This window comes from Caloenas nicobarica, chromosome 8, assembly GCF_036013445.1.
Source record: "Caloenas nicobarica isolate bCalNic1 chromosome 8, bCalNic1.hap1, whole genome shotgun sequence".
NCBI lineage: Eukaryota > Metazoa > Chordata > Aves > Columbiformes > Columbidae > Caloenas > Caloenas nicobarica.
The window spans coordinates 2,667,575-2,692,974 of record NC_088252.1 but is presented as its reverse complement, the minus strand read 5'-3'; the positions used below and the strand labels follow the sequence as shown (position 1 = coordinate 2,692,974).

The 25,400-nt window shown below is 45.0% G+C and overlaps 1 protein-coding gene across 3 annotated transcripts in view; it reads left to right on the top strand.

Moving 5' to 3' along the window:
- The window catches only part of UBXN7 (UBX domain protein 7), a 33,394-nt gene extending 10,144 nt beyond the window's left edge, over positions 1 to 23,250 (top strand). For all 3 annotated transcript variants that reach the window (XM_065640380.1, XM_065640378.1, XM_065640379.1), the window contains 7 exons: positions 835 to 947; positions 8,549 to 8,695; positions 9,104 to 9,194; positions 10,306 to 10,433; positions 11,382 to 11,775; positions 13,455 to 13,534; positions 17,203 to 23,250. In XM_065640380.1, coding sequence (XP_065496452.1) covers positions 835 to 947; positions 8,549 to 8,695; positions 9,104 to 9,194; positions 10,306 to 10,433; positions 11,382 to 11,775; positions 13,455 to 13,534; positions 17,203 to 17,364 — 1,115 coding nt within the window. In that variant the 3' untranslated portion in view covers positions 17,365 to 23,250. The remainder of the gene's footprint in view (positions 1 to 834; positions 948 to 8,548; positions 8,696 to 9,103; positions 9,195 to 10,305; positions 10,434 to 11,381; positions 11,776 to 13,454; positions 13,535 to 17,202) is intronic.
- The last annotated feature ends 2,150 nt before the right edge of the window (positions 23,251 to 25,400 follow it).

Sequence of the window (25,400 nt, the reverse complement as noted above, 5' to 3'; positions counted from 1 at the left end):
TATTTCCTGGCTCCCAGGCCTGCTGCACAGGGATTTTTTTTTTCCCTGTGGAGATCCAGTGTCTGCTCAAAAATGGTTTATACACTATGGCCCATTGACAGCTTCTGGAAAGTTTTTGGTCCTGGGATGGTTATTCCCCCTTTCAGCTGACTCCATTCTGTAAAATACATTGTATCACTGCATTTTTAGGGAAGCAGTTGCTGTGATTTACCCTTATTGTATATGACCCTGTGTATGTAGGAAATATACTCTGTGTTATTTTGAATGGAATTCATACCACTAAAAGAAGCCTGCTCCAAGTGTGGTACTTGGGGATAAACAAGTCTGAAAACCCTGAAAGAGACAGTGGCATCCTGAGTCTATTCTGGAGAGAGCAGGAATTTAATATAAACATCCAAAGATATTTTTGCATGTAAACAGTCTGTGGTAGGTTTTTTTGCTTGTTTGTTTGTTTTTCTTTGGAATCGCAAGAAGTGGAAATATTGGAATAGAAATACTCCGAGTAAAAGTGATGATGCTACAATCTAGCGCGGTTTCCCTTTTTAAAAGCATCACTGGGGACAAGTCAGGTTTTGGGTTGGTTTTTATTTCTCATCTGTTTTCAGATACTGGCCTATGACCCCCTCTGCTGCTACTCACATTTATTAAGATGTGTTTTAGCAGTGCTCGAGAAGGCTGGGACAAGTGGAGTTCTTACCTTACATAGCAGCTCATCTTGTTCAGTGTGGTCTGACCTTGTGACTTCAGTGCCAAAGTTTTGTGTGTGACATACAATAAATCCGTCTTGTGAGTATTTTGTCTGACTGAGCTTCCTTTCCTCTTGGGGCTCTGCAGTTCGTCAGGAGCAGGAGCTACGGAACGGAGGGGCAGTGGATAAGAAACTCACCACTCTTGCCGACCTCTTCAGGCCTCCCATCGACCTGATGCACAAAGGCAGCTTTGAAACGGTGAGTTGGGGAATTTCGACGCAATTTCTCGCGTGATGACTGCGTGGAGCATGGAAACCTTGTGTTAGGCTGCTGGTGTGTATGGATCCATATGTTGGATGATCAGAAAGTTACAAAGGACCATATAGCGGTAAATATTTGATGGGCTACATATGGAAATGTCGGTGACTTATTGAAGAACTTAACTGTTTATGTTTCAGTGTGGCAAATCACACTTGGTGAAAGACTTTGCTGCACAAGGGGAGCTTGTCAAAATGGGAAAATTGCATCCCTTGAAGTATCTCTGTATGGCATGGTACAGAAAAGGCTGGAATAAGATTTATTTTGAGAGGTGAGCCAGAACTTTGCAAAGGGCTGTAGAGTTTGCGGTGTAGCCCTGCAGAGAATCTCAGGCGGAGTTACATTACCACGGCAAAGTGGTTTCTGAGACCCGAGGTGGTAAAAGTATTTGAGTGTGGCTTTGTCATGAAGGCGCAACTTTATTTGAGATCTTGCTTTTCTGTAAAACCACAGCGGTTGTCTTTTGCATCTGGTAGTGATGGAAAACACATCCAAGAGATTATCTGCCTGAGAAGGGGACTGTTAGCCTTAAATGATTTCAGGTGTCACCTTTTCTGCCTGTGTGGATCTAGTCATACGTTATGATATGGATCAGCGACTTAACTAATGATTAGAGAATATAGAAATTGGTATGTATTTTTATTTTTTGTGTCCATAATTTCTAGCTATTCTTCAGAAGTCACAGTTACTACTGAACTTCCACCTGCTCACCTTTAAGTAGCTGAGATTGATGATGATTATTACATGGTGATTTAATGAGAATGCAAATTAATGATCAAATGGCGCGATACAGATTTTGCAAGCAGTGCTGGAAATTCGACTCCATGAGCTGAACAAAAAGATTATTTCCATTCTTTTCACATTTGCCTCTAGTGCGCAAACACTAGAGCACTGCTGGGGAATTTTTAGAGAAACGCCGTATGCCTTTATTGAGTCTCCAGCTTTCGTTCTCTTGGCCTCAGCTCTCATTTTATGCTTCCCAAATCACCGGGGATCGCTTGGCTTGTCACCAATTCCTGTGTGCTGACAGTGCCCTCCGTATGTTTAACCTTCTAACAGAGTTTCAGGTTTGGCAGGATGTTAACGGGGAGTTTCTGCATCCTCAGTGAGTGATTTGGTGTGATGGGAGCAGACGAGCAGATTGAAGTAGTTGGTGCTGAGGCATCTCTGCCTTGTGTTGTGTGGTGTAGGATTTACTCCAAACGAGGTTGCGTCGCGTCCTCCAGGCCCTTTGTTCAGCGCAAATGCGTGGTTAATGGTGATAATAAAGGGAATTGCCATGAAAACGGCCGGTGCTGCTCCAGACTGGAACACGTACAGTCAGCGAGTGCCCTGTGACCTTCACTGTGACACTGAGATGTGTGTCCGTCTTTCCTCCTGCCTTGCGGTAAACTTCAGCAATGGTGATTGTGGCATCCGCCACAGTCCAAAGTCTTTTCAGAGGTTGAAATCGCTGATTGATAGATTTGATTGTCCTACCCCGTTTCCCCAAAAATAAGCCCTACCCCAAAAATAAGCCCTAGCGTGATTTTTCAGGATTTTTGAGGATGCTCGAAATACAAGCCCTGCTCCAAACATAAGCCCTAGTTACAGTTCCTAAAAAAGTCAATTTAAATAGTGTAATGCATGTAAAAACGTAAAATTAATTGGCAATAGAATGCAGCAGGACAGATAGACCCTTCAGCAAGAAAAACAGGCAACAGACAGTTGCATTGCTGATGCGCTATGAGCAGGTGACATGGACAAGCGGTACTCGCTTAAGGAAATGAGAAATTGGGGCCAATGGTTCTAAAGGAAATAGAGTCACAAGAAATTCACGATGGAATTCAGGGTTTGGAGGGTTATGATGATGTTCCAGAATGTGATGATATGACTGTATTTGAATAAATGTTGATTTCTTGTTCAAGAATAAATGTAGATTGTTCATGGAAAAATAAGACATCCTCTGAAAATCGGCCCTAAAGCATCTTTTGGAGCAAAAATTAATATAAGACCCTGTCTTATTTTCGGGGAAACAGAGTAAAATCTCAAACGGGGTGGGAGGAAGCAGTTTGTGTATATACCTTGTCCTGTTCTTTGCACAAACTCAAATTTAAAGACATGTACCCTTATTGATATTCACCTCTTTGTGTTCTGGTGCAGTTCCTTGTCCCATGGGACCCCTTCATTTCAAACTGCTGCTCCTCAGCTTCATTGCCATAAAAATCTTCGGCTTTTCTGTTTGTTGGCCATTTCCCCTTCCATTTTCCCTTTCCGTGGATCCGATGACCAGAGCTTCTCAAAATTCATCTCTAGCAAGCTGCTGTTAGCTTTTTCCTTCTCTGTATGCTTAGATAAATATAAACTATATAATAAATCAGAGATTTTTATCACATTCAGAGTACCAAAGACTAAATACTGTCATTTTGATGCTCTTGTAGTTTAGTGTTAATCTAAGTGGAGTTTTCTTATTGTTATTGTATAATGTCTGGAGAGCTCTGCAAGAACATTCTGCCAGCGTTGTGCCGCATACATTTATCATAGAATCATTTAAGATTTATGACTTTATTCAAACTTAGCAAGAGTGGGGGCAACTGGTCTTAATAAGCTCACTCGGGTTTTCATGTATTTTTGTTGTTCCTCTTCGGGTACTCCAAGGTTGATTTTCATAGTAAGTAGGTTTCGTTATCTTTGTCTTTCACCGCGAAACCTCATTTTTCTTCAGTTACAAAGAATTTTTCTTATCAGTAAGGTGCAAAAAGTTGCCATTTCATTTTAACTCAGTAATACCAGCTTTTAAGCGCAGGTGAGAATTACTTTTCATCGGAGAGAAGTTTTCAAGTGTTGAACGACATTATTATTTTTTTTTTTTTTTACTTGCAATTGGGGACAAAGCAGCGTGCTTCACATACAGAACAAGTTCTGATCACCGTGCTCGTGAAGTTAAGTGTGTGATTAACTTAATTACACTGGAGAAATGTGGTGAGAAATATTTGATACAGAAAATCTGCAAATCTGATCCTGCAAGCGTTTTGAACACGATGGCTGAGCCACGAGATATTAGTGACCTGGTGGAACGGTGCTACATAAACCAGTGAGATGTTAACCTGAACCGCCTTCTTTTTTTCCCTGCTAGAAAATTTCAGAGAAACTTTCAGGGCTTAAATACACAGTGTCACTAAAAAGTCTGTGTTTGAGGAGCGTTGTGTGGTTATGTGATTAGACTGTTAAGAGTCAGTTAAGATTGCACAAGACATTTTGAACTGTCATTTCCTGACGGTAATATTGAGCTTTAATTTGTATTAATCTTCAGAGTGGAATTTGCTAGGAATAAATCACTGGAGTCTAAGAAAGACAAGGCATGTTTGGTGTGTAATTTATTTAAAGAACAGCATGGTTTTGTTCTAATGTCAAAGACTGCTTTTGAGAATTGCAGGTGTTCATCTCCCCATGCACGTGATGTGAGATAGGATTTAATTTGTAGGGGGTACACACCAAATTGACTTAATTTTCACTTCATGTTTAGGGAGGAGATAGTTCTGGTGTGTGCAGTTCTGTGCTTGACACTCATTAGGATTTCAGTACTTCTGTGTACGTCAGATTGCAGAGTTTCAAGTCCGTCTATATGAAGTTTCCTCATTTTACAAGCTAAACCTTTACCACCTGCTCCCTGCTTAACAACCAATACTGATTTTTTTCTCTTTGTATGTATGAAGCGGCAATAGTTTGGAAGTTAATCTAGTCATTCACAGAATCACGGAATGTCAGGGACTGGAAGCAAGCTCATCCAGTGCAATCCGCCCGCTGGAGCAGGAACACCCAGATGAGGTTACACAGGAAGGTGTCCAGGCGGGTTGGAATGTCTGCAGAGAAGGAGACTCCACAACCTCCCTGGGCAGCCTGGGCCAGGCGCTGGCACCCACACCATGAAGAAATTTCTCCTCATCTTTAAGTGGAACCTCCTGTGTTCCAGTTTGCACCCACTGCCCCTTGTCCTATCGCTGGTTGTCACCCAGAAGAGCCTGGCTCCATCCTCCTGACACTCCCCCTTTCCATATTGATCCCCATGAATGAGTCACCCCTCAGTCTCCTCCAGCTCCAGAGCCCCAGCTCCTCAGCCTTTCCTCACACGGGAGATGCTCCACTCCCTCCAGCATCTTCGTGGCTGCGCTGGACTTTCTCCAGCAGTTCCCTGTCCTTCTGGACCTGAGGGGCCCAGCACTGGACACAATATTCCAGATGAGGTCTCACCAGGGCAGAGTAGAGGGGCAGGAGAACCTCTCTGACCTACTGACCACCCCCCTTCTAATCCCCCCCAGGTCCCATTGGCCTTCCTGGCCACAAGGGCCCAGTGCTGGCTCATGGTCACCCTGCTGTCCCCAGGACCCCCAGGTCCCTTTCACCTACACTGCTTTCCAACAGCTCGTTCCCCAACTGATACTGGAACCTGGGGTTGTTCCTGCCCAGACGCAAGACTCTGCACTTGCCCTTGTTCTATTTCATTAAATTTTTCCCCGCCCAGCTCTCCAGCCTGTCCAGGTCTCTGGATGGCAGCGCAGCCTCCCAGTGCCAGCCGCTCCTCCCAGTTTGGTGTCATCAGCAAACTTGCCGACAGCACACTCAAATAGTGCAATTATCTTTGCACGAGGTGCTTCTGGCCTGGCCTGCAGATGCAGTTTGAGCACAGGAGCAGCTGTTTGATGCAAGTTTGTACGCCCTGGCCTGGGCAAAGAGCGTGAGTGTAGCAAAACCAGGATATTTCTTGTTAGATATCCCATGCTCTGACTTGCTGTCACCAGTTATCTTCCCAACTGAGTCATGTTGATCAGCACATGTCTGGAGGGTCACAAGGTGCTGGCTCTGCTTCCTCGGTTCACTCTGCTGACTAAGGGAGCAGCGAAGCTCCACAAAACTGAGCAAAGGAGAACCATCACAACATCAATAAACCGTACACGGTTCAGAGAAGTCAAACGAGAGGAAAACGTGTTATTTTAGTGGTGTGAGAGCTAGAGGTTATCCCGTGAGATCCAATACTGAGTGTAAAACAAGACTTATTTCACATACCGTCTGGCCAGGAAAGGCTGAGGAGTTGGGGCTCTTGAGCTGGAGAAGAGGAGACTGAGGGGTGACTCATTCATGGGGATCAATATGGAAAGGGGGAGTGTCAGGAGGATGGAGCCAGGCTCTTCTGGGTGACAACCAGTGATAGGACAAGGGGCAATGGTGCAAACTGGAACACAGGAGGTTCCACTTAAAGATGAGAAGAAACTTCTTCCCGGTGAGGGTGCCAGAGCCTGGCCCAGGCTGCCCAAGGAGGTTGTGGAGTCTCCTTCTCTGCAGACATTCCAACCCGCCTGGACACCTTCCTGTGTAACCTCATCTGGGTGTTCCTGCTCCGGCGGGGGGATTGCACTGGGTGAACTTGCGAGGTCCCTTCCAGTCCCTGACATTCTGGGATTCTGTAACCAGATTGCTGGTTTGGTGCTGTAAGTTGTAGTGATGAAAAACGTGAAGGGGTAGAAAGGGTAAAAGTAAACTTGGGGCAGATTGATTTTGGTTTGTATCTGAGATCCACTACCTCTTGTCTTTGAAAGTTCCTGCTCTGCCATAGGGTTTATATGTCGGAGGAGGAGAAACGGGGGGCAGCTGCTGTTGGAAACGGTGGATCTAAAGGCATCAGACCCAGCTTTCGGGATACACGAGCCAGCTCTTGAGCCTTTCCTTGTTCTTTTGTCACTTTACCAAAATGACCCACCAGTATGATCTTCAAATCCACAGCGTTTCCTCTCGCCACACTCTTCTCCTTCCACCCCGCTCCGAAAAACCCCACTAGCTGTGTAAGAGCCAAGTTGTGTGTGTGTGAGACGGCAGCAATTTCACCGTGTCCTTTTTCAATGTTAAATGTGAAGCCTGTTGTTTCTAGAAGGAAGTCTAAAGTAGTTTCGAAAGCTGTACCTGCGCTACAGGTGAAAACTCCTCTTTGCAAACGTTCTGTGTGGATTTCCCTGTTTTGCATCCTTTTGAGGTCCTTAGGATGGAGGAGAGGTAGAGCCAGGTTTTCACTAATATTGAAAAATATACAAAGTAAGTGTAGAAGAGTGCGATACACTTTCCAATTTTCTAGTTATGTATTTTTGAGTTTGTTCTTTTAATCCAGTGTGGGTTACGTTAGAACCCAGGACTAAGGCAATCCAATTGACTCAGATAACAAGGATTTTTATTCCCTTTAAACTTGGGCGGTACCTCTAGGCCTTGTTTTAAACTGATTTCCTAGAATTAGTTCTCAAAATCCACAGTTAGCTCAAAACAGGTATTTTAAATAAAGGCGTAATGCCTATATTTAAGACCCTTACCAGTTATTTAGGTGTCATTTGCCCCACTTTTCTCTCCTGGTGACCAAATACTGAATTCTGACACTATAATATTAGTGGCGAGTGGTTAGCATGAGGTCCCTCGGGAGAACAGGAGGACTATTCCATGCTTCTTCATTCATCTTTTTTTTTTCCTTTGAGTAAAATAAAATTAGCTCTGCAGGTCACTTGGCCTTGCAGTTTAATTTTGTAGACTGAGATTTTCACTCTGTGAAGCTAATAAGTGTGTGGGGTTCCCGTGTCTGTCCATCACCCATTGGACAGGCTGGCTGTTCAAAAGTGCACTGGCTAAAATTCATTTTAACAGTTAAAAAAAAAAAAATTGGTTTGGGGAACAAAATATTGCCCAAAACAGCAACGTCATCCTAATTCCTTTGCTAAGTGCATTACCAACACACTAATCAATCAATACCTTTTTTTCTTTTTTAAAAGGAAAGGGAGTTAATGTGCTAGTTCCAGTCTTTCCAGGCGGTGAGCGCATTCGTGCTGTTGATATAGCCCTCTTTTTTCCAACAGGTATGACAGTTCAGCGATCAGAATTACATTCTTGATCAAACTCCTACCATTAATTGCAACCAAGCAATCAGACAATGCCAGCTTTGTGACTCAAAACCAGTAAGATTTCTTCCTGCCTTCCTCCCCACTTGCAGTCCAGATAACGAGCATCAAAATAAAAAGGGGTGGCTCATTCAGTAGTTGCACAGTGATAGAGTAACTCAAAACGTGGAGAGAAAAAAGGAGACACGCAGAGAGGGGGTCCTGTTGAATTCACGCAAGTCCTCTCTCAATTATGCAACCTACCTAATTAGATGATCCACTGGTTTATCTTTAGAACGAGCAGGTCTTTGTTGTCAGATCAGTTTGATTGACTACGCTCTTTCCCGAACAAATAACTTCATCCAGCGTCCCCGTGTCCCCATCCCCAAATTGCTTTTCCCACTCTACACTTGGCTTGTTGAAATCCAGCGGCTCGGTTCATCGGTGCGATCTTGTAATTCAAACAGTCTCATTTAAAGCAGGTCTTTCAGCCCTGCCCTCTGGTTTTTGGATGCCTTTTTACTACTGCTGTCCATCTTTCTCCCCGCGAAGGGGTTTTGGTGAAAAATCTGACAGTGTTAGAAGCCGTCACTGATCGTTGGTTGTGTCTGGCGCTTCAGTTTTATCTAACGCAGCTTTTCTCTCTGCTCCCAGGCCAAGGAGTGTGGTCAGATGCAGAACAAATGGCTCATGATAAATATTCAGAATGTGCAAGATTTTGCCTGTCAGTGTCTCAACCGCGACGTCTGGAGCAACGAAGCTGTGAAGAACATCATCCGGGAACATTTCATTTTTTGGCAGGTGAGAATTTTCATTGGGCCGCGTGGGTAACATGGTGTCCTGGTAGATAGGGCAGCAAAAAACCCAGGCTTTTTAAAATAAAATGGCACTGTTGGAGTTCTCTTGGTGAACTTGCAGAAAAGATACAGTAGCTCATGGAGATGTAGTTTATGGATGTAGATGTAGTTCATGGATATGCATTTGAATGCACAAACTGCCTTTTATTTGTACATTCTAGATGTTACCTCATACCCCTAATACGTGGAGCGTTAGAGCCGTATTTTCAGCTTGCCAGAATTACCAACAACTGCACGTACCGTTTGTAGCGTCTACTGTAAAACAGAGGAAAAACTTTGTAGGTTTTCAAGGTGCAGTTTGTTTGTGTTCCCTCTCTACCCAGTAATTTGCTTCCCCCGTGGTATTTTGTAGGTGTACCACGACAGCGAGGAAGGACAGAGGTACATACAGTTCTATAAATTAGCCGACTTCCCTTACGTCTCCATCCTGGATCCCAGGACGGGTAAGATAAGTGACACTTGGTTACCTGCAGTTTAAATATCCCAGGAGAAGGACTGACAGTTTTAGGCTAGAAAACCATCTTTCGCAGTGTGTTATATTCAGCTGAATAATCCCGGTTAAGTTGTTTTGCTCTCTAAGAGACCTTGTTGTCCCTGAAAAAGTGAAGTGGAATGTTTTGGAGGAACTAAGGGGTTAAAACTCCCAGGGCTTGCTGAAATTTTGTGTATTTGATGATTGTACTGGTATAATTTAGAAAGTGAAAATAGTACCACCTGGTGGTAAAACTCTAAAGTTAATATTTTTTTTTAAGTATCCTTTTAAAAGCTACTTGAAATCATATGATGAATAAACTACAATATTCATGTAAGTGTTACGTGAATCTGCTTCATACTCCTTGCACAGTGGCTATGTGACACTCAGCGATGACTTATTAAATTGCATCTTCATTTTGAAATACTGGTTTGGCTTTGGTTTTGTTTTTTGTTTCTGTTATGTTAACCTGAACAATCAAACTTCTACCTTCCCCCTCCGGCTCTTTTGAAATTGTTACTTTTTCTTTTGTATCCCAATACCCTTTCTTCTTTTATCATCATAAAATGCAACTGTATTAATAGTCTGGTCTCCCACTTCTCAGGACTGAAGTAATCGTGTCTGTAATCAGAGCTGAGATTTCTTGCTATTTGACTTAAACCACTCAAAATCTTGGGTTTTTTTAATGTTGAAACTGAAGTTAGGATTCTCCTCTTAGCACTTTACTTATGGAAACAAATGCTGTTTGCCAAGATGTAAATTAAAGCAGTTAAGAATGTACGAATGCTTCTTCGTAAACTTAGTGGTTTGTCTTTTTTTCCTTTTGAAGCATAATTCACCATTCTGTGCGCATGTTCCCATAGATAAAAGAAAATAATGGAAATAAACAGGGTCTGTGTTTGTGCCTGTCTGCGATTGAAACCTTTTTGAGGGAGTTGAAGGAGGAAGCTTTATAATTCTCAGGTGGAAGCCTGTAGGAAACTGCAGTTCTGTAAATACAGACAGCAGTGAATGGGTGTGTTTGCCCGCTAAGCTGCGATCTTGTACTGAAATGATGTTTTGTGACACCTTTCGTTCCCTAGGCCAGAAACTAGTGGAGTGGCACCAGCTGGACGTGACGTCTTTCTTGGACCAAGTGACCGGGTTCCTGAGTGAGCACGGACAGCTGGACGGCCATTCTACCAGCCCTCCCCAAAAATGCTCTCGTTCGGTAAGCATGAGGCCTTCTAGGAGGGCTGGAGTAATCTGAAATAAAAAATGCCAGCTTGTCTTTATCCAGCTGTACTGCTTCCCATGCAGCAGGATAAACAGACTGAAGGAGTTAGTGCAAGAGCGCGCAAATATACGGTGCACCGGGGAATGCCTTCTCCCACAGTAACTAATTTTTTTTGGTGCAGTTTGTGCTTTTGGCATTTGTTTTGGGTTTAGCGGTCACAGAACTGTGCAGGTGTGGGAGGAAAATCTGTGTGAAACTCCAGAGAATCACAGAATGTCAGGGGTTGGAAGGGACCTCGAAAGCTCATCCAGTGCAATCCCCCCGCCGGAGCAGGAACACCCAGATGAGGTTACACAGGAAGGTGTCCAGGCGGGTTGGAATGTCTGCAGAGAAGGAGACTCCACAACCTCCCTGGGCAGCCTGGGCCAGGCTCTGGCACCCTCACCGGGAAGAAGTTTCTTCTCATCTTTAAGCGGAACCTCCTGTGTTCCAGTCTGCACCCATTGCCCCTTGTCCTATCACTGGTTGTCACCCAGAAGAGCCTGGCTCCATCCTCCTGACACTCCCCCTTTCCATATTGATCCCCATGAATGAGTCACCCCTCAGTCTCCTCTTCTCCAGCTCCAGAGCCCCAGCTCCTCAGCCTTTCCTCACACGGGAGATGCTCCACTCCCTTCAGCATCTTCGTGGCTGCGCTGGACTCTCTCCAGCAGTTCCCTGTCCTTCTGGACCTGAGGGGCCCAGAACTGGACACAATATTCCAGATGCGGTCTCAAGGTCTCCGTCTTCCAAGGAGAAGACATTAAGTAGTCTTAGCCTGACTAGCTTCTGCTGTTTGTTCCTGGCAGGTTTAGTAACTTTTCTTTGCAAGACTGATGTCCTCTTGATTTTTCAGTACATATTTAAAAGCAATTTTGATGCATTTATGTCTGTACTCAACAGGAGAGCCTCATTGATGCCAGCGAGGACAGCCAGTTGGAAGCCGCGATCAGAGCCTCGTTACAGGAGACGCATTTCGATTCCTCGCAGGCCAAGCAGGAGAGTCGGTCAGATGAGGAGTCAGAGTCGGAGCTTTTTTCCGGAAGCGAAGAGTTTATTTCGGTTTGCGGATCTGAGGAGGAGGAGGAATCGGAGGCCCCTGCCAAGTTGAGGAAGTCTCCGCACAAGGACTTGGGGTACAAAAAGGAGGAGAACCGGCGGCCTCAGGCTGAGCCCCCCTCAAGGACTGACCCTGGGACAACTTCAAATCACAGAGCGCTGCCCTGCGGGGACGCGGGGATGCTGGAGGAGTCGACTGACAAGCCCGAAAGTACATTTCAGGGCCTAGATGTGAATGGTAAGTTGCCGCTTTTTTTTTTTTTTTAAATAGCGATCAGCATTTTGCTTTATTTTCTCCTGAAAATCTTTATACGCTGACAAGCACAGTTTCATCTCTTGTTTTGAAAAGCTAAATCTTTTCTTCTCTCTTACTTGGCACCAAATGTTAGAGGGGTCCACCTTGCCGGCAGCACCACGTTCACAGAATCACAGAATATTAGGGATTGGAAGGGACTTCTTTGCCGTAGCGATGCCACAAACTGCAGAGTCGTGCCAGGTGCTGAGCTCGAGTCGCTTAGTTTGAGACCTTGTCCGTGAGTAGAGTACACATGGGTGTAACTCGGGTGCCTATGGCAAGTTTTCTACCACCGTGGTGGAGAGAGAGAAGCAGAATAACACCAGCCCCACCTCGTTCTCTGTTAACTCAGCTGCCTGTCACGGGGGAGTAATTTAGGGTTCTGCTTGCTGCAGAACAATGTTTAGATTTCTTAAAGAGAAGCGCAACTTAAAAGAGTTCGGTGGCGGGTTTGCTCTGTTATTTACTGCATGGGGGAAATATGCCAAGCCGAATGCTGCTGACCTTCTCTCCAGGAGCCTGTACCTGTTCACGAAGCAAACCTTCAGGTGTCTTCCATCCCTGATAACCGTTCACTCCAGAGTCTGTGTATTGGGGCTCCGGAGACAAACTTTCAGGCAGGGCCGTATCCGTCGTGGTGCAAACTGTCAGGATTCTTCTCTCCCTGATAACCGTTCGCTTTGGAGTCTGTATTTTAAAACTCCAGCAGCAAACTTTCAGGCGACACCTTATGACCATATGCAGAGCAGACTTTCAGGAGACAAGATTCTCAGAAAATAAAAAGTTTAGTGGAGTTAGAATAGCAGAAGGGCTGGCTCAAGCTGGGTACCTGCACAGAGATCCGCCTGAGCGTAGAAAACTACAAACTTTTATATCTTTAAAGACCATTCACACCAAGATCCAGTCCAACAGCAAAATTTTGCCACCAGATCCCTTGCTCCTCATTGGACCCTTTTTCCCTGACTCCACGTGGGCCTTTGTTTTGTTCAGTTGTAGACATTGGTTCTGGTCCATATCCTTGAAGGTGCCGTTTTGTCTGGGCAAATCCTTTTTTCTCAGCCAAGTGCAAAAATAGGCCCTGCTTTGCAGATGTCTGTGATGTCTCTGCGTTAGCCTTGGATCGTTGTTTTCCCTGTCAGTTCCATTTTTCCCAGCAAAATGCAAGCTGGACTTTATCTTGCAGGCGTTTAGTGTAGTCTGCAGTTGCTTTTGGCAAATACGAGCTTAAAATTTTAGCAAATCTAGTCTACTAAGTAAAATGAATCAAAGAATGTATTAAAAATCATACCACCTTATATCTCTAAACAATCTATTACGTTTGGTGTGCATCTACTTAAGCTAAATGATTAATATGAAACTTGAATTGGGCTCATCCCCTGACCTGTCTCAAAGCAGAGGCAGCATGGTGTGCTTTTCTCTGGGAACGCTGACCTGTTTCAGTCTTAATTCTTGAAACAGTCCTGAGTTTGTGCGTATTTTAAACACGTGCGGTAGAAGCATGTGTTTGTCTCCAGTCCCTAACCCTGCTGCGCTGTGCAGCAAAATGTGCGCCTAAAATCTGCAGAAAAGCTCGACTCTTTGTTAACTCTTTGTTAACTTGTAGTAACTTCCTTTGTGCGTAGGACCAAAGGCACAGCTGATGCTACGGTATCCAGATGGAAAGAGGGAACAAATTTCACTGCCTGAACAAGCTAAGCTTCTGGTGAGTGGAGTTAATCGGAATCCTTTGAGTATGGGAGAGCTGAAACTGGAGAATTTCTTTTCCTATGGTGGCACCATTGAAATGGGATCTAGTGCAAGTGGGATGTCCCAGGAGCGCTCGCGCTGTCGTTCTGTTGTGTTTTTTCTGTGTCGTTCCTCTCCTCCCATCAACAGGCTCTGCACGTTTCCATTGCCCCTTGGGTTGCCTGTGCGCTCCAGTGTCCTCCTCAGTCCAAAACCGCCTAGTTTCCTTTCTAAAATGACTAAATGGCTTTTGCATTAATCATTAAAGTACCATAAAATACACCCAGCTCGCTCATCTGTGTGTTTTCTGGTTTTTTTTTTCCTAAATGGAAAAGTTCTGTCAAAGGCAGAACTCTTCATTCTTGTTCTCCATCTTTTTCACCATACTTCCACACTCCCTTCTGGATGTGGATGGCAGCGCAGACTTTGAAGGAAGTTCTCCCAAAGCAAATTTGTTAAAATATAATTTAATTACTGTGCTTCAGGTGTTATCCACAACTGTGCTTTGACCCTGGAGAGGCTGATGTGGAGGGCGTTTCCATCAAAACACTGGAGGTGCTTATCAGTGTGCAAAGAGGTCACTGTATTCCTGTTAGCCGTGAGTTTTCATGACGCAGTGGCCAGTTAAACTCATTTTAATGTAATCAACCCAATCGCTCTATATCGGAGCCTTAGGGAAGGCAAAAGCACACCTCTTGAGAAGGATCTCCTGCAGATTTAGAATAAAAGTGCCACATCTCTTGCAGAGAACGAGACTATCACCAAGTGTGCAGCACTCTGGACATGTACGCTGTCTCAAGCTCATGTTCTCATCCTTAACCCTTTTGCTTGAAAATAAAAGGGGAAAAAAGAAGTTACCTTTGTACTGTCAGCTCTCAAAACCAAGTGTAAGGTTGTAGTTGGAGTCCTGGGCTGAAATGTAAAAACCAACGAAACCTGGCGGAGCGTCACTCTTATTGTAGGAACCACCTTTACTTCCAGACCCTCATTCTTGCTTTGTCATAGCAGTAATCGGTCTCTATTCTTTTTTCCAAGTACTCTTTTATATCTTAACTACTTTTTGAAAGCAGTCTGTTAAATCAAGTTGGGTGTATTCTTAAGCATGTCGCACTTTTGAAACTTTATGTAAGTGATACGTAGGTGTAATATCAATGTAATTTGATAATCCTGGCTTGTGGTTTGACTCCTTTTGTGGGCTGTGGTGGTTCAAGGCAGTTAATCTCAGCGTGTGATTCCTGTGCTGTACAGTCAGCAGAGGGATTTAGGTGAGTCAAGGTTTGTGGATAAAGATACCTTTTTATCGCAGAGCTGAACAGGCAGCTTTTGTGCACACATCATATGATCTTTCAGTCAGATCGAGTCTCAGATGTCTCTTTGTGAGCATCATTTCCATGCTGATTTTTTTCCAGCCCTTTGTTTCTTCCATTGTAAAGCTGCCCAGAACTAGAAGAAGAAGTTGTTTAAGGAGAGAGTTGCACTTTAGAAGTTTTAACTGATGATACAGTGTTGGTCTCCCACCAGCACTCGCTGTGTTTTAAAACCTTTTATTTTAAATTGTTGCATCGTTATCAAGATTGGCTTCTTTATATGCTGTTATCTCCAGGATATGCTTACGCTTCCAATATTACCACAACCCTTTTTCCCCTCAGTCAAAGAAATGAAAAAAAAAGGCAATCCTGCTATTTTTATAGAAGCAATTGCTAATTGTGTGCAATTAAGTTGCTGACTTTGTTCAGCAGCTCAGGCCTTTCTCTGCATCACTGACTGGTTACCTGAATAACTCGTTGTCTACCAAGTGTTGTAAGATGTGCAGGAAAGATTGGCCTTTAAATAGGGTGGGGGGGGCGACGTGGGAAGGGCACTTAACTGCAATTTTAAATACAGTGGTTTGTGAGGGGAATTTTGATCTTCCTTGTTGCCTGGAAAAGAAGTCAAACCCACTTTTTAGAAACACGTGTTGTAACTGCAAAGCCGGTTGGAGAACGGGCCGGGTAAAAGAGGAGGTTGGGGCAACAGTCTCCTCGTACCAAAGGTTTGCGTGTGGATTTTGATGAGTTCGGAAGAAGTCTCCGTGCAGGTATTTCCCTGGTTGTTCTGCAGGCATCAAATCTTGGAAAAGTCCAGGTCGAAAGGGATCCCTGGAGATCATCTGCTCTTAACCCTCCGTTAAAGCGGAGCTGCAGATGAGCTTATCCAGGGCCCGCTCAAGCTGAGCCGCGAGTACTTCCAGTAAGGGACATTCCACCGCTTCTCTGGGCAACTTTCTCCAAAGTTTAATTTCTCTCATATTAAATAATTCCTTCCTTATATCCAGATGAAATTTCCCCTGGAAATTGTGTGCACTGGCTCTTGTCACTGTGCATCTTTGTGAAAGAAATGCCGTCATCCATCCCCAAGTGGCAACTAACTGGCCAGGGGAAGCTGGTGGAATGACAGAATCATTTAGGGTGGAAAAGCCCCTCAAGATCATCGAGTCCAACCGTAACCCAGCCCTGGCACTGCCCCGTGTCCCTGAGAACCTCATCTCCGTCTGTCCAACCCCTCCAGGGATGGTGACTCCAGCACTGCCCTGGGCAGCCTGTTCCAATGCCCCACAGCCCTTTGGGGAAGAAATTGTTCCCCAGATCCAAGCTCAACCTCCCCTGGTGCAACTTGAGGCCATTTAGACACTCGATACTGCTAGCTTACCTCTTTCCACTTAATTTCCTGGCATAAGTTGGCCACCAAAACTATGTGAACAGTATTTTTGGGACCCCCTTATTTTTTCATACTCGCTGTTTTATTACATGATAATTGTCTTTTTTTCCCCCTCTTTAAAAAGTGACGACTTCATTCTGCCCGAGCCTTGCTCTGTTGCTGTATCCCCTACTCTTCTGCCAATCTGCATTTCTCTGTTTCTGTTTTATGCTCTCATCTGCTGTGTTTCCTAATGAACTTGGGGGAACTCTCTCATCGTAGCGTGGATACATCTCATCCTGATACATCTGCTCGTTAGGTTGTGAGGGTGATCTCCCTTCATCCCGGTGCCCACTGTATCCTGCTCCAATCGCTGCTGTAGACAGAGGAGTCGATGAATCAATAAGAACTTTTTTAAAAAGCTTTAAAAAAACCCAAATAAACCACCAAAAAACCCCAAAACCCAAAAAACCCAAACCAACCCCAAAACTTATGCCTCTTGAAGGCAGGGGAAAAAAAGTAATAAAAATACTGCATTAATTGTTGTCAATGCTACCTCACAAGAATATTTCTTCGGTGGCTTTTAGGTTTAATGTAAGGGTAATGTCTGATAAACAAGTGATGGGGCTTCTGTTTTGGGGCACTTGAGGATTTATTTTGCAAGTCTTATTTTACCGTGGCTTGAATGTGTGCTGTGGAATTCAGCTTGCTTGAATTGATGTGGTTTTATGTATGTCTTCCTTCTGTATAAAGAATCAGGTAAGGGATCACTTAGTAATTATTTTTTATGATTATTCATACCCTGTGTGGGCCAAATTAAAGAGGAAGAGGGTCTATACTGTATGCAAAATTTCAAAATGTCCTTTGTGATTACAAACTTCATTTTTTAAAGAAAAATGGGGTGTTTTTTCACATTCTTTTGTGTTGTTTTGACTTCTATGACACTTGTTTGCCTTCCTCTCTCTCCAGGCTCTTGTGAAACACGTCCAGTCAAAAGGTTACCCCAACGAACGCTTTGAACTCCTCACCAACTTCCCCCGAAGGAAACTCTCCCACCTGGACTATGAGATCACGTTACAGGAGGCAGGCCTGTGTCCTCAAGAGACTGTCTTTGTGCAGGAAAGGAATTAGCACAAGTTCTCCCAGCCTTCCTCCCCTCTTTACCCGGGACACCGACTCTCGAAATATGCAGTTGAGGGGCTGGGATCGCAGTGCTGGAATCAGGCAGGCTGGCCCTTCTCTTGCTTCTTCCTTTCTCCTCCTCTACTGACCTAACGGGAGCGTTCCGAGTTTTATTTTCTTCTCAGCTTGGGCCCTGCGGAGAGCACTGGGAAGAACATCTTTCCTTTGTTTTCGTGGGATAAAGCGAAACGATAACCTCTGTACCCAGTATGCTGGGGCTTGGAGTGGCCATGATACACGTACCCTTCTCGCTGCTATTCCTAAATCTCTTTTGTTTAATTTATTTTTGAAAATAGTGTGTGGTAAGGCACTGAATCATCTCTCTGTAAAGGAGAGAGTGTAATCTTCAGTATTTCCTTTGTTTTGATTCTCTACACGAAGGGTCTCCATTAACCTTGCGGCCTTCTCAAGGGTTCACTTATCTGGTGTTCTGCAAAAACGTGGGGTTTGGGCAGGAGCTGCAGTGAAATACTCTGCCCCCATCTAATTTAAAGGCTTCTAGATTACATGTATGTTTTCCTCCTGCTTTAAATGCTGCCGGTGGACATAGTAAAAAGAAAAACAACCAACCAAAAAAAAACCCACCACCCAGCTATAGTTCATATTGACTGCTTGGCCCAGGGGAAAAGCTACATTTCTGCTGGTGGGGTTTCCATTTGGTCTCGCCCCACCATCCCCTACGTGTCTCCTTTTTACGCTCTCTCAGGATTTTGCAAATGATGACGGAAAGTGGCAGGATACTGCAAAGATTTTGGGCTCTCTGGAAAACACCTGTCATGAAAACTTGATAGTTGGCTTTTTTGCATGGTGTTTTGTTTCGCTTTCCCCAGGATCGACCGAGCTGTGCGGGGGTTTCAGAGCACTGGCCGCAATTGAGCAGGACAGCGAGCGCGAGGCAGGTTTTCTTTCATTAATTTAAAAACATGCACAGCTTTGTCACGCTGTGCAATGAATTAACAGTTGATGAAAGACCTAACAGCCTGGTGGCTTGAATGCCCTGGGCTGCTTTTTATTCTATTTCCATGTTAATCTATATCTGGGAGGTGGTATGGAAAGCCACCAGTTTATTTAGGCTTTCTTTTCAGCTCTGGGAGCTGGCACCAAAGTCACGCAGACGTGTCCTGGGCCGTGCAGTGTCCTGTTTGTCCAGTCTCTTCTCTAGACCTTGAGTTGTCGATCAGTTGGTATTTCAGTGGGATCAAAGTTAACCAACACAGCCATCCTCAAGGTGGGCGTCAAATTTGTGTATTTACAGCTAAGAACTCGGTTTAGCGTGCTCTTCATCAGTGAGGAAAAAGGCATGTGAGACCTACCACGACTGCTAATGTTTTCTGCAATGATTATACTTGTTAAAGAAAAAAGACTTCAGTGGTCAGAAATTTACCATAGACTAAAACTATTCAAGCTGGTTTGCCTTTAATTTCATACTAGCCTGCGTACCTTGGAGTCTTTAAATGTAGGAAATCACAGAAAATGCCTTGCATTCCCACGATAATATTAGCTCACCACTGTCTTCTGCTCATAATTGAGGTTTTACATGTAATCATACAATTGTATAAATTGATCTCCCTTCTACACAAAAAACGATTTTGTGTTGTACGGCGAGATGTGCTATCAGGAAAGCAAAGTCCGGTTGCGGTTTCCTGATCAACGGTTGATGTGGCATCAGATTTGTAAAGAGCCCTTGTGGCGGAGGCTGGGAAGGGAATCGCAAGGCCAGCAGAGGAGTCGGGATGTTGCTGTTTGGGCTGTGAAGCAGCTGAAAGGTCCTTTGTGTTCCTAGGATATCCAAATTCATCACTCGGACAGAAGGAAACCCTTTCCACGTAGGTCTAATGCTTCCCTAAGTAGCTTCAGCTGTCTTGTTGAAATAACTCTGACCTTTTTTCCGCCTTGAAACGCGTTCCCTCTGCTGTGGTTAGCCACAGGGAAATTCCGGCAGGCTGCCAGCGGGACGCGGCACCCGGCACGTGTACAGATGATCCTTTGGTGTCCCTCACGCAGGCCGGGATGGGAGCGCGTTGACCTTTCTGCTCTCCTGCCTTTGGGGTTCCACCGCTCTTGTGAGTTGTGGCTGGTTGGTTGTGTTTTCTGGTGGAGGGCCAGCTCCGTTTTGGACAGGCGTGGGTTTGTATCCGCTCTAGGAACGTGGTTCCACATCAGCTTTTATAGCAGTTAAGTTAAGCGTACAAAATTGACTCTGCCCTTTCAGTCCTAGGTCTGTTTTTGTTGGTGGCTTCTCTTCCTCTTCTCTCTTTCCCTTTCCCTTTCTCTTTCCCTTTCTCTTTCTCTCTTCTTCTCTCCTCTCTTCTCTCCTCTCTTCTCTCCTCTCTTCTCTCCTCTCTTCTCTCCTCTCTTCTCTCCTCTCTTCTCTCTTCTTCTCTCTTCTTCTCTCTCCTCTCTCCTCTCCTGTCCTCTCTCTCCGCTTCTGTCTTCTCTCTCTGCTTCTCTCTCTCTTCTTCTCTCCTCTTCTCCTCTTCTCCTTCTTCTCTTCTTCCCTCTGCCCTCCCTAATGTACATGCAGCTAGGTTGTTATTAGTGTCTTGAAGCAATCTGATATAAAATCATCACTAATCTGATATAAAATCATCCCTGTATCAGCAGCAGGGAAGCAGTGAAACTTCATTGCAGGGAAGAGCATGAACTTTTCCCATCAGTTCTGCCGCTGGAGAGACTATGGGCTGCATGGTCCCGTTCCTCACACTCATCACCTCGCTCTCCAAACCGAACTGGGAGCCCTAGGTTAGTCAGCTTTTCATTCCTTTTGTTACGCGAGGAAGCAAACGTTGGCTGCGGCAGGTTTATTTTTAAGCCATCAAGGAACACGTCTCTTGGGTGCAGTAAATGGTTTTGCCTGCTGGTGTAGTGGGACCAGGAGTGCTTATGCTCTCACTTCATTTTTTGTTTCTTGGGGTTTTATTTAGAAAAATATGACTCTTTTTATAACCTAACAGGGAAAGAAGAATGTGAAATTGAAGATTTACAATGAAAACAGGATTTTTCTTCTGTCTCACAGTTTGTTCTGTTCCAAGAAATTATGAGCCGTTTTGTTTCTCTGGCACAATGTGGTTTTTTCTTTCAGTTCTCTTTTGCTTTGGTCTGTGAGCAGGAGACAGAGAAAAATATTAAGAAATATGCATCTGTGCACGTGGCTCTTCTCTCCCTTCATTCCTCTCCCCTCTTTCCCCCTTCTTGCCACCCCAAGTAAAACCAGCACTATAGCACACGTGTCCATCAGCTGTGCTGCTGCTGTTCGCACCAGCCGGGATAGAACCTTTTCACAGCTCCGTTCGTGTTTGAAGCCCTTTGGAGCTTGGAGGAACGTGGCTGAAAACGCCAACCAAGTTACACCTGTGGCAGCTTGTAGCAGTGAGGGTACAAGCTCGTTGGGCTCCGTTTAGAAACCATCTGTCACAGTCGTTTCTAGATGTTCAATCTGACGTTCAAATTGCTTTTGACAAGGTTGGAAAAAAAGAGCCTTAAGTCTCAGATTGCAAAAGGAGATGTTGAAATATGCGGGAGAAAGGAAAGAAATCCTTCAAAGGCTGTGGCTTGTGGCTTCCCATGGGTGTTGCTCGGCCATAATTTGGGTGTTGTGTCCCCCCTGAGTGTGAAGGAGCAGAAGCACATGTGGACGGTAGAAACAGAGAACTGAACAGAACGAACATGTTTCAGGCTGTAGCCTGTTGATGTTTTTGCTGTTGGCTTCTCCCTCGTGACCCTCCAGTGGCCCAGGGAAGGATTTTGGGTCTTCCTGATCACACGTGCGCTAAATCAAGCCGATTGACTGGCATCAGCCTCGCACCGTTCCCTACCAGCAGCAAAAGGGCAGGTAAAGGCTGCGCCAAATATTTTTGGGCGTACACGAGTGGCCTTGAGTTGCTGTCTGTGATTTTTATGTTTCTGACGTTCGTGGACTGAAGTGTGTTGCCCTTCCTGAGAAATCAGATAAGTTAACATCAATATTAAAAGAATGCGCATGTATGCGCGTAGTAGCTTTGTAAAGTAGTTGTCTATAAAAAGGCACCCAAAGGTACTGTTGTTCCAAGTGGATTTAAACAGCAATTTTGCATCAGCGTAGTTTCCAGAGCTCACTAGATCTGCCACTTCGCTATTACAGAACAACACCTCTCGTCTGTAAAGCACGTCCCTTGTTCGCTACTGCAAACAGCATTTCACATCGTCCACGACTTTCAAAGATGCATTTTTTAAAGATTTTATATACTCAGCTGCACCAGCTTATACCAGCTTCCACTTTACTGCTGGTTTGTACCCTTGCAGAAGCTGGCAGCCAGTTTTAGAACGTGTTTTAATAAATAAACCTCACTGCTGAAGGGCCAGATTTCTGAAATCGCTGTTCTTGCCTGAGCGCTGAGCTTGTTCGCAGGGACTCAGGAGCAACAAGGGCTAAAGGAAAAGCAGTTTTCTTTTGGGGACAAGGCATCACTTGTGCTGCGTTCATCAGGTACCAAGCGCCAGGGAGATGCATCAAATGTGGCGTTTGTGGGTTTTTTCTAAACCATGTGGAAACGTAACACAGACACCTGTGTGGGAGTGTCCGTGTGAATGGGAAAACGTGTCATTTCAGGAATTTCTTTCATTTTTATGCCGCTTTAGTTTGTAGTAAATGTCACCGCTTGCTTCTTGTTTAATTCCGCTTTAGTCAAGTTAGTAAAAAATAGCTAGTCCTGTATTTCCAGAGGAGAACGGGTAGCAGGGATGTGCTTGAGAGGGGTGAAGTGCAAAGTCTCGGTCCCACACCAACTCCGTGTGCCTTGTCAAGCTGGTTTAATACGTTCAAATCCCTCTTCTCCCCCACCCTTTCTATTTATTTATTTTAACAAGAAATATTTTCTACGAACACAACAGCTGCTGTTTTAAAGGCGAAACAAATACGCTTGTGTCGGGCCCTTTATTGGCCGTCTGCGGTGTTGGAAAGCCCGACAGTTGCGTGTTTGGAGTTGATCCGAACACATTTAATGAGTGGCTGTTGAGGTTTGTTGGTTGACATTCTGCAAAGAGAGTCTTGCCGAGGTTTTCTCTGCCCGAGCCCAACATCTCACCACGGTTCGGTGATATTAATATCTGCTTGTGAACCGGCGAGGTTAATGGATTCCCTTTCTGTCGTGTTGTACAGGGCGACTTTTACTCCAATCTCCTCTCGTCCATGAGATGCTTAATGTCTGTCCACCCCCAATAAATATAGCCATATGTATATACTTATATATACACACACACACGTGTTTTTAATCGGAGAACGCGGCACTTGACATCAGTGCCTCAACTTGCCTCAGTTTTAAATCGGTAAATTACGAGTGATTGCAGAAGTTCAGGATTTGGTCGCTGTCTTTAATTACTGCGAGTGTCTGCAGTACAGAGAAAAGTCGTTTTGTAACTGCTCGTTAAATGCTGCTGAGACTTTAAGGTATAGCAGGATCGATGGTAAAAGTCCGTGGAGCGGGGGGACAAGGTGCTATTTTAGAGAACAGATGTATATGAAGAACATCTGGGTAAAACTCCACTCAGAGACGCGGTGCCTCATCAGAGACACCAGACTATAGGGTAGATGATTTTTAAAAAAATGAGCCTGTTTCCTCTAACTGATGAACCTAGGGTTTCAAAATTATGTTTTTGCCTGTCGGTTTTTACAGTAGTCACCTTATTCTTCAATGATGGCGACTTCATGTGGGAGGAGGGAGAGGATTAATTTGGACAATTTCAGCTCACTGTGCTGGGAGGGACCAAACTCAAGGAAACCTCTGATCTATATACACAACTGCTGCATTTTTTTATAAATATATGTAAATGTCCTATTGTAATATTTGATCCTGGAAATAAAACAAACTGTTTTCAGTAGCTTTCTGCATCTCTTGGTTTTTTGGGTTGCAGGTTTTTTGTTGGTTTAGTTCTAACCAAAGTCAGTCCTTGCATTACATGGAGTTTTTTCCTTGAGCTTTTTAGGGTAGAAGGAAAGAAAATCAAGCTGAGTTCCCTGTAGGTGAGTATATGAGTTTTTAGTAAAACTGTCAGATTGGATGTTTCCTTTGCCTCTTGCTCGGTGAATCTCGACTTGGCAGATCAGGTCTGGGTGCTGTAGCTTCTATTGAACCTCTGGGTTTATGATTTTCCCATCCTGGCTGTAGCCACTTTCATTGGCCTTGAGTCCCTTTACAGAATAAGCAGCAGAAGCTGCAGCTCAGCTGCAAAAGTCCAAATATTTGTTATTTTAGATGCTAGCTGCAGGTCTGCCCTGCCAGCAAGGACCGGGCTTGCCTGAATTTGAAGCCTGTTTGCAATGTGGTGTCTGGTAATAAATACAACCAAATAACTGGCTTAGAAAGCACCCGGTTCCTGCTGTTAAGGAGTTGTTGATTGCTGCCAGCTGCTTGCTCAGCCCGAGAAAGCTTCAACCCGTTCTGGAGGTTACAAAATCTTGAAGTGAGACAGACCTTTGGTAGCAAAAATACCCTCACGGAACTGAATAAAAAGAGGCAGGGCTGGGATTTTCCATCCTTCCCAGAGGAAGAGCGGAGAACATGTGGCTTTTCTATTCTGAACCATTCACGTCCTCCCGATACAGGTGTCGTCAAGGCGGAGCCTGTGACTTCTGCAATTGTCGTTTGGGCTTCTCACGGCGTTCCTGTCATGGCCTTGCATGAAACATGGATGAGCAGAGTCCCTTCTGGACAAGCGCTTGGCAGGTACAGGGGGGAAACACCTTCTGGGAGGCACCGACCTCTGAGGAGCCCAGGAAAAGACTGTGGCCGCTTTTCCAGGTCGATCTGGGAGGCGACTTCAGTTTTTCGGTGTGTGCACCTCTCCTCACGGTGTTAACAGGACAATTCCCGTTTCTGTGATGAAGACTCGCGTGTGCGCCTCTCAGGGCTGGAGAACAGCCTGATCCCTTCGTGCAGCTTAGGAAAATATTTCCCCTTCCAACTGAGTCGGAAATATTTATTTCATCACAGTGTGCAGGTCAAGGAATTACAGGGTAGACTCAAGATACCTCGTTTTTAATTTATTCATTTTTCTTTTCTGCAGACTCCTTCGAACTTCTAACTGCGTTGGTTTATCTCGTCTGAAGTGATAAATAAGGTGAAGTTCATCAGGAAGACAAGGCAAATGCCGTATCGTCCAGCAGCGTCGTGTTGGGGCTTCTTCGGTCTGAGTTTGAGCCACAAAGGGCTTGTCTAAGGGGGTCACTGTTGACGGCCAATGTCCCCACACCTGATTTTAAAGAAGTCTTAGCTCGCTCGCGGCAGAAACAGATCTACAGATGCTACTGAGAGGAGTGGGAGAGACCACTCAATCGTGGATGGGACGAGGTGGAGGCCGGTTTGGCACAGAATGGTTCAATCTCACCAATTCAAACTCAACTCAGCTTCTTTGAATCTCCTGGAAGCCAAACCACACCTGAAACCCAACCTGCCACGCAATTCCCACAGCCCAGAGGAGCTCGGGGAAGCAAAGAGCCGGGGAAACTGATGAAGAGAGCAGGTGCGGTGGTTATAAAAACCTCACCGACCTGGGAATTCAGGAAGAGCCATTGCCAACTGTGTCCGGCAAAGCGTGGAGCAGGGGCAGAGTCCTCTAAGTGTGACGGGATAAATCGACAGAAAACAGCTAGGATGAAAGCGACCGGTGTGTCTTCAGCTGCGATCGGGAGTCGGGGAAGGCGTGAGCGGGAGGACGGGGCCGAGCCGGCATCGCTCTGCGTGGGACCGCGTTGGGCAGCGCCGCAGCCGGGTGACTTGGCAGCGAGTTACTTGCCCGTAATTGCCATGCTGATGCTTTCATAATTCAGTTCTGGGGTGAGAAAGGGAGGCATGCGACCGCTCATGGTGCCTGGGAAGCTGCGCGGGGCTAAAATTAGCCTTTTAAAAATTATTATTGCTCCCACAGCCTTGGGCTGGGGTGGGCGTAAGGGGAAGATCAGCGATCCTGGGCAAAAAGATTCACCCTGACGCTTCACGCTGGGCGGCACG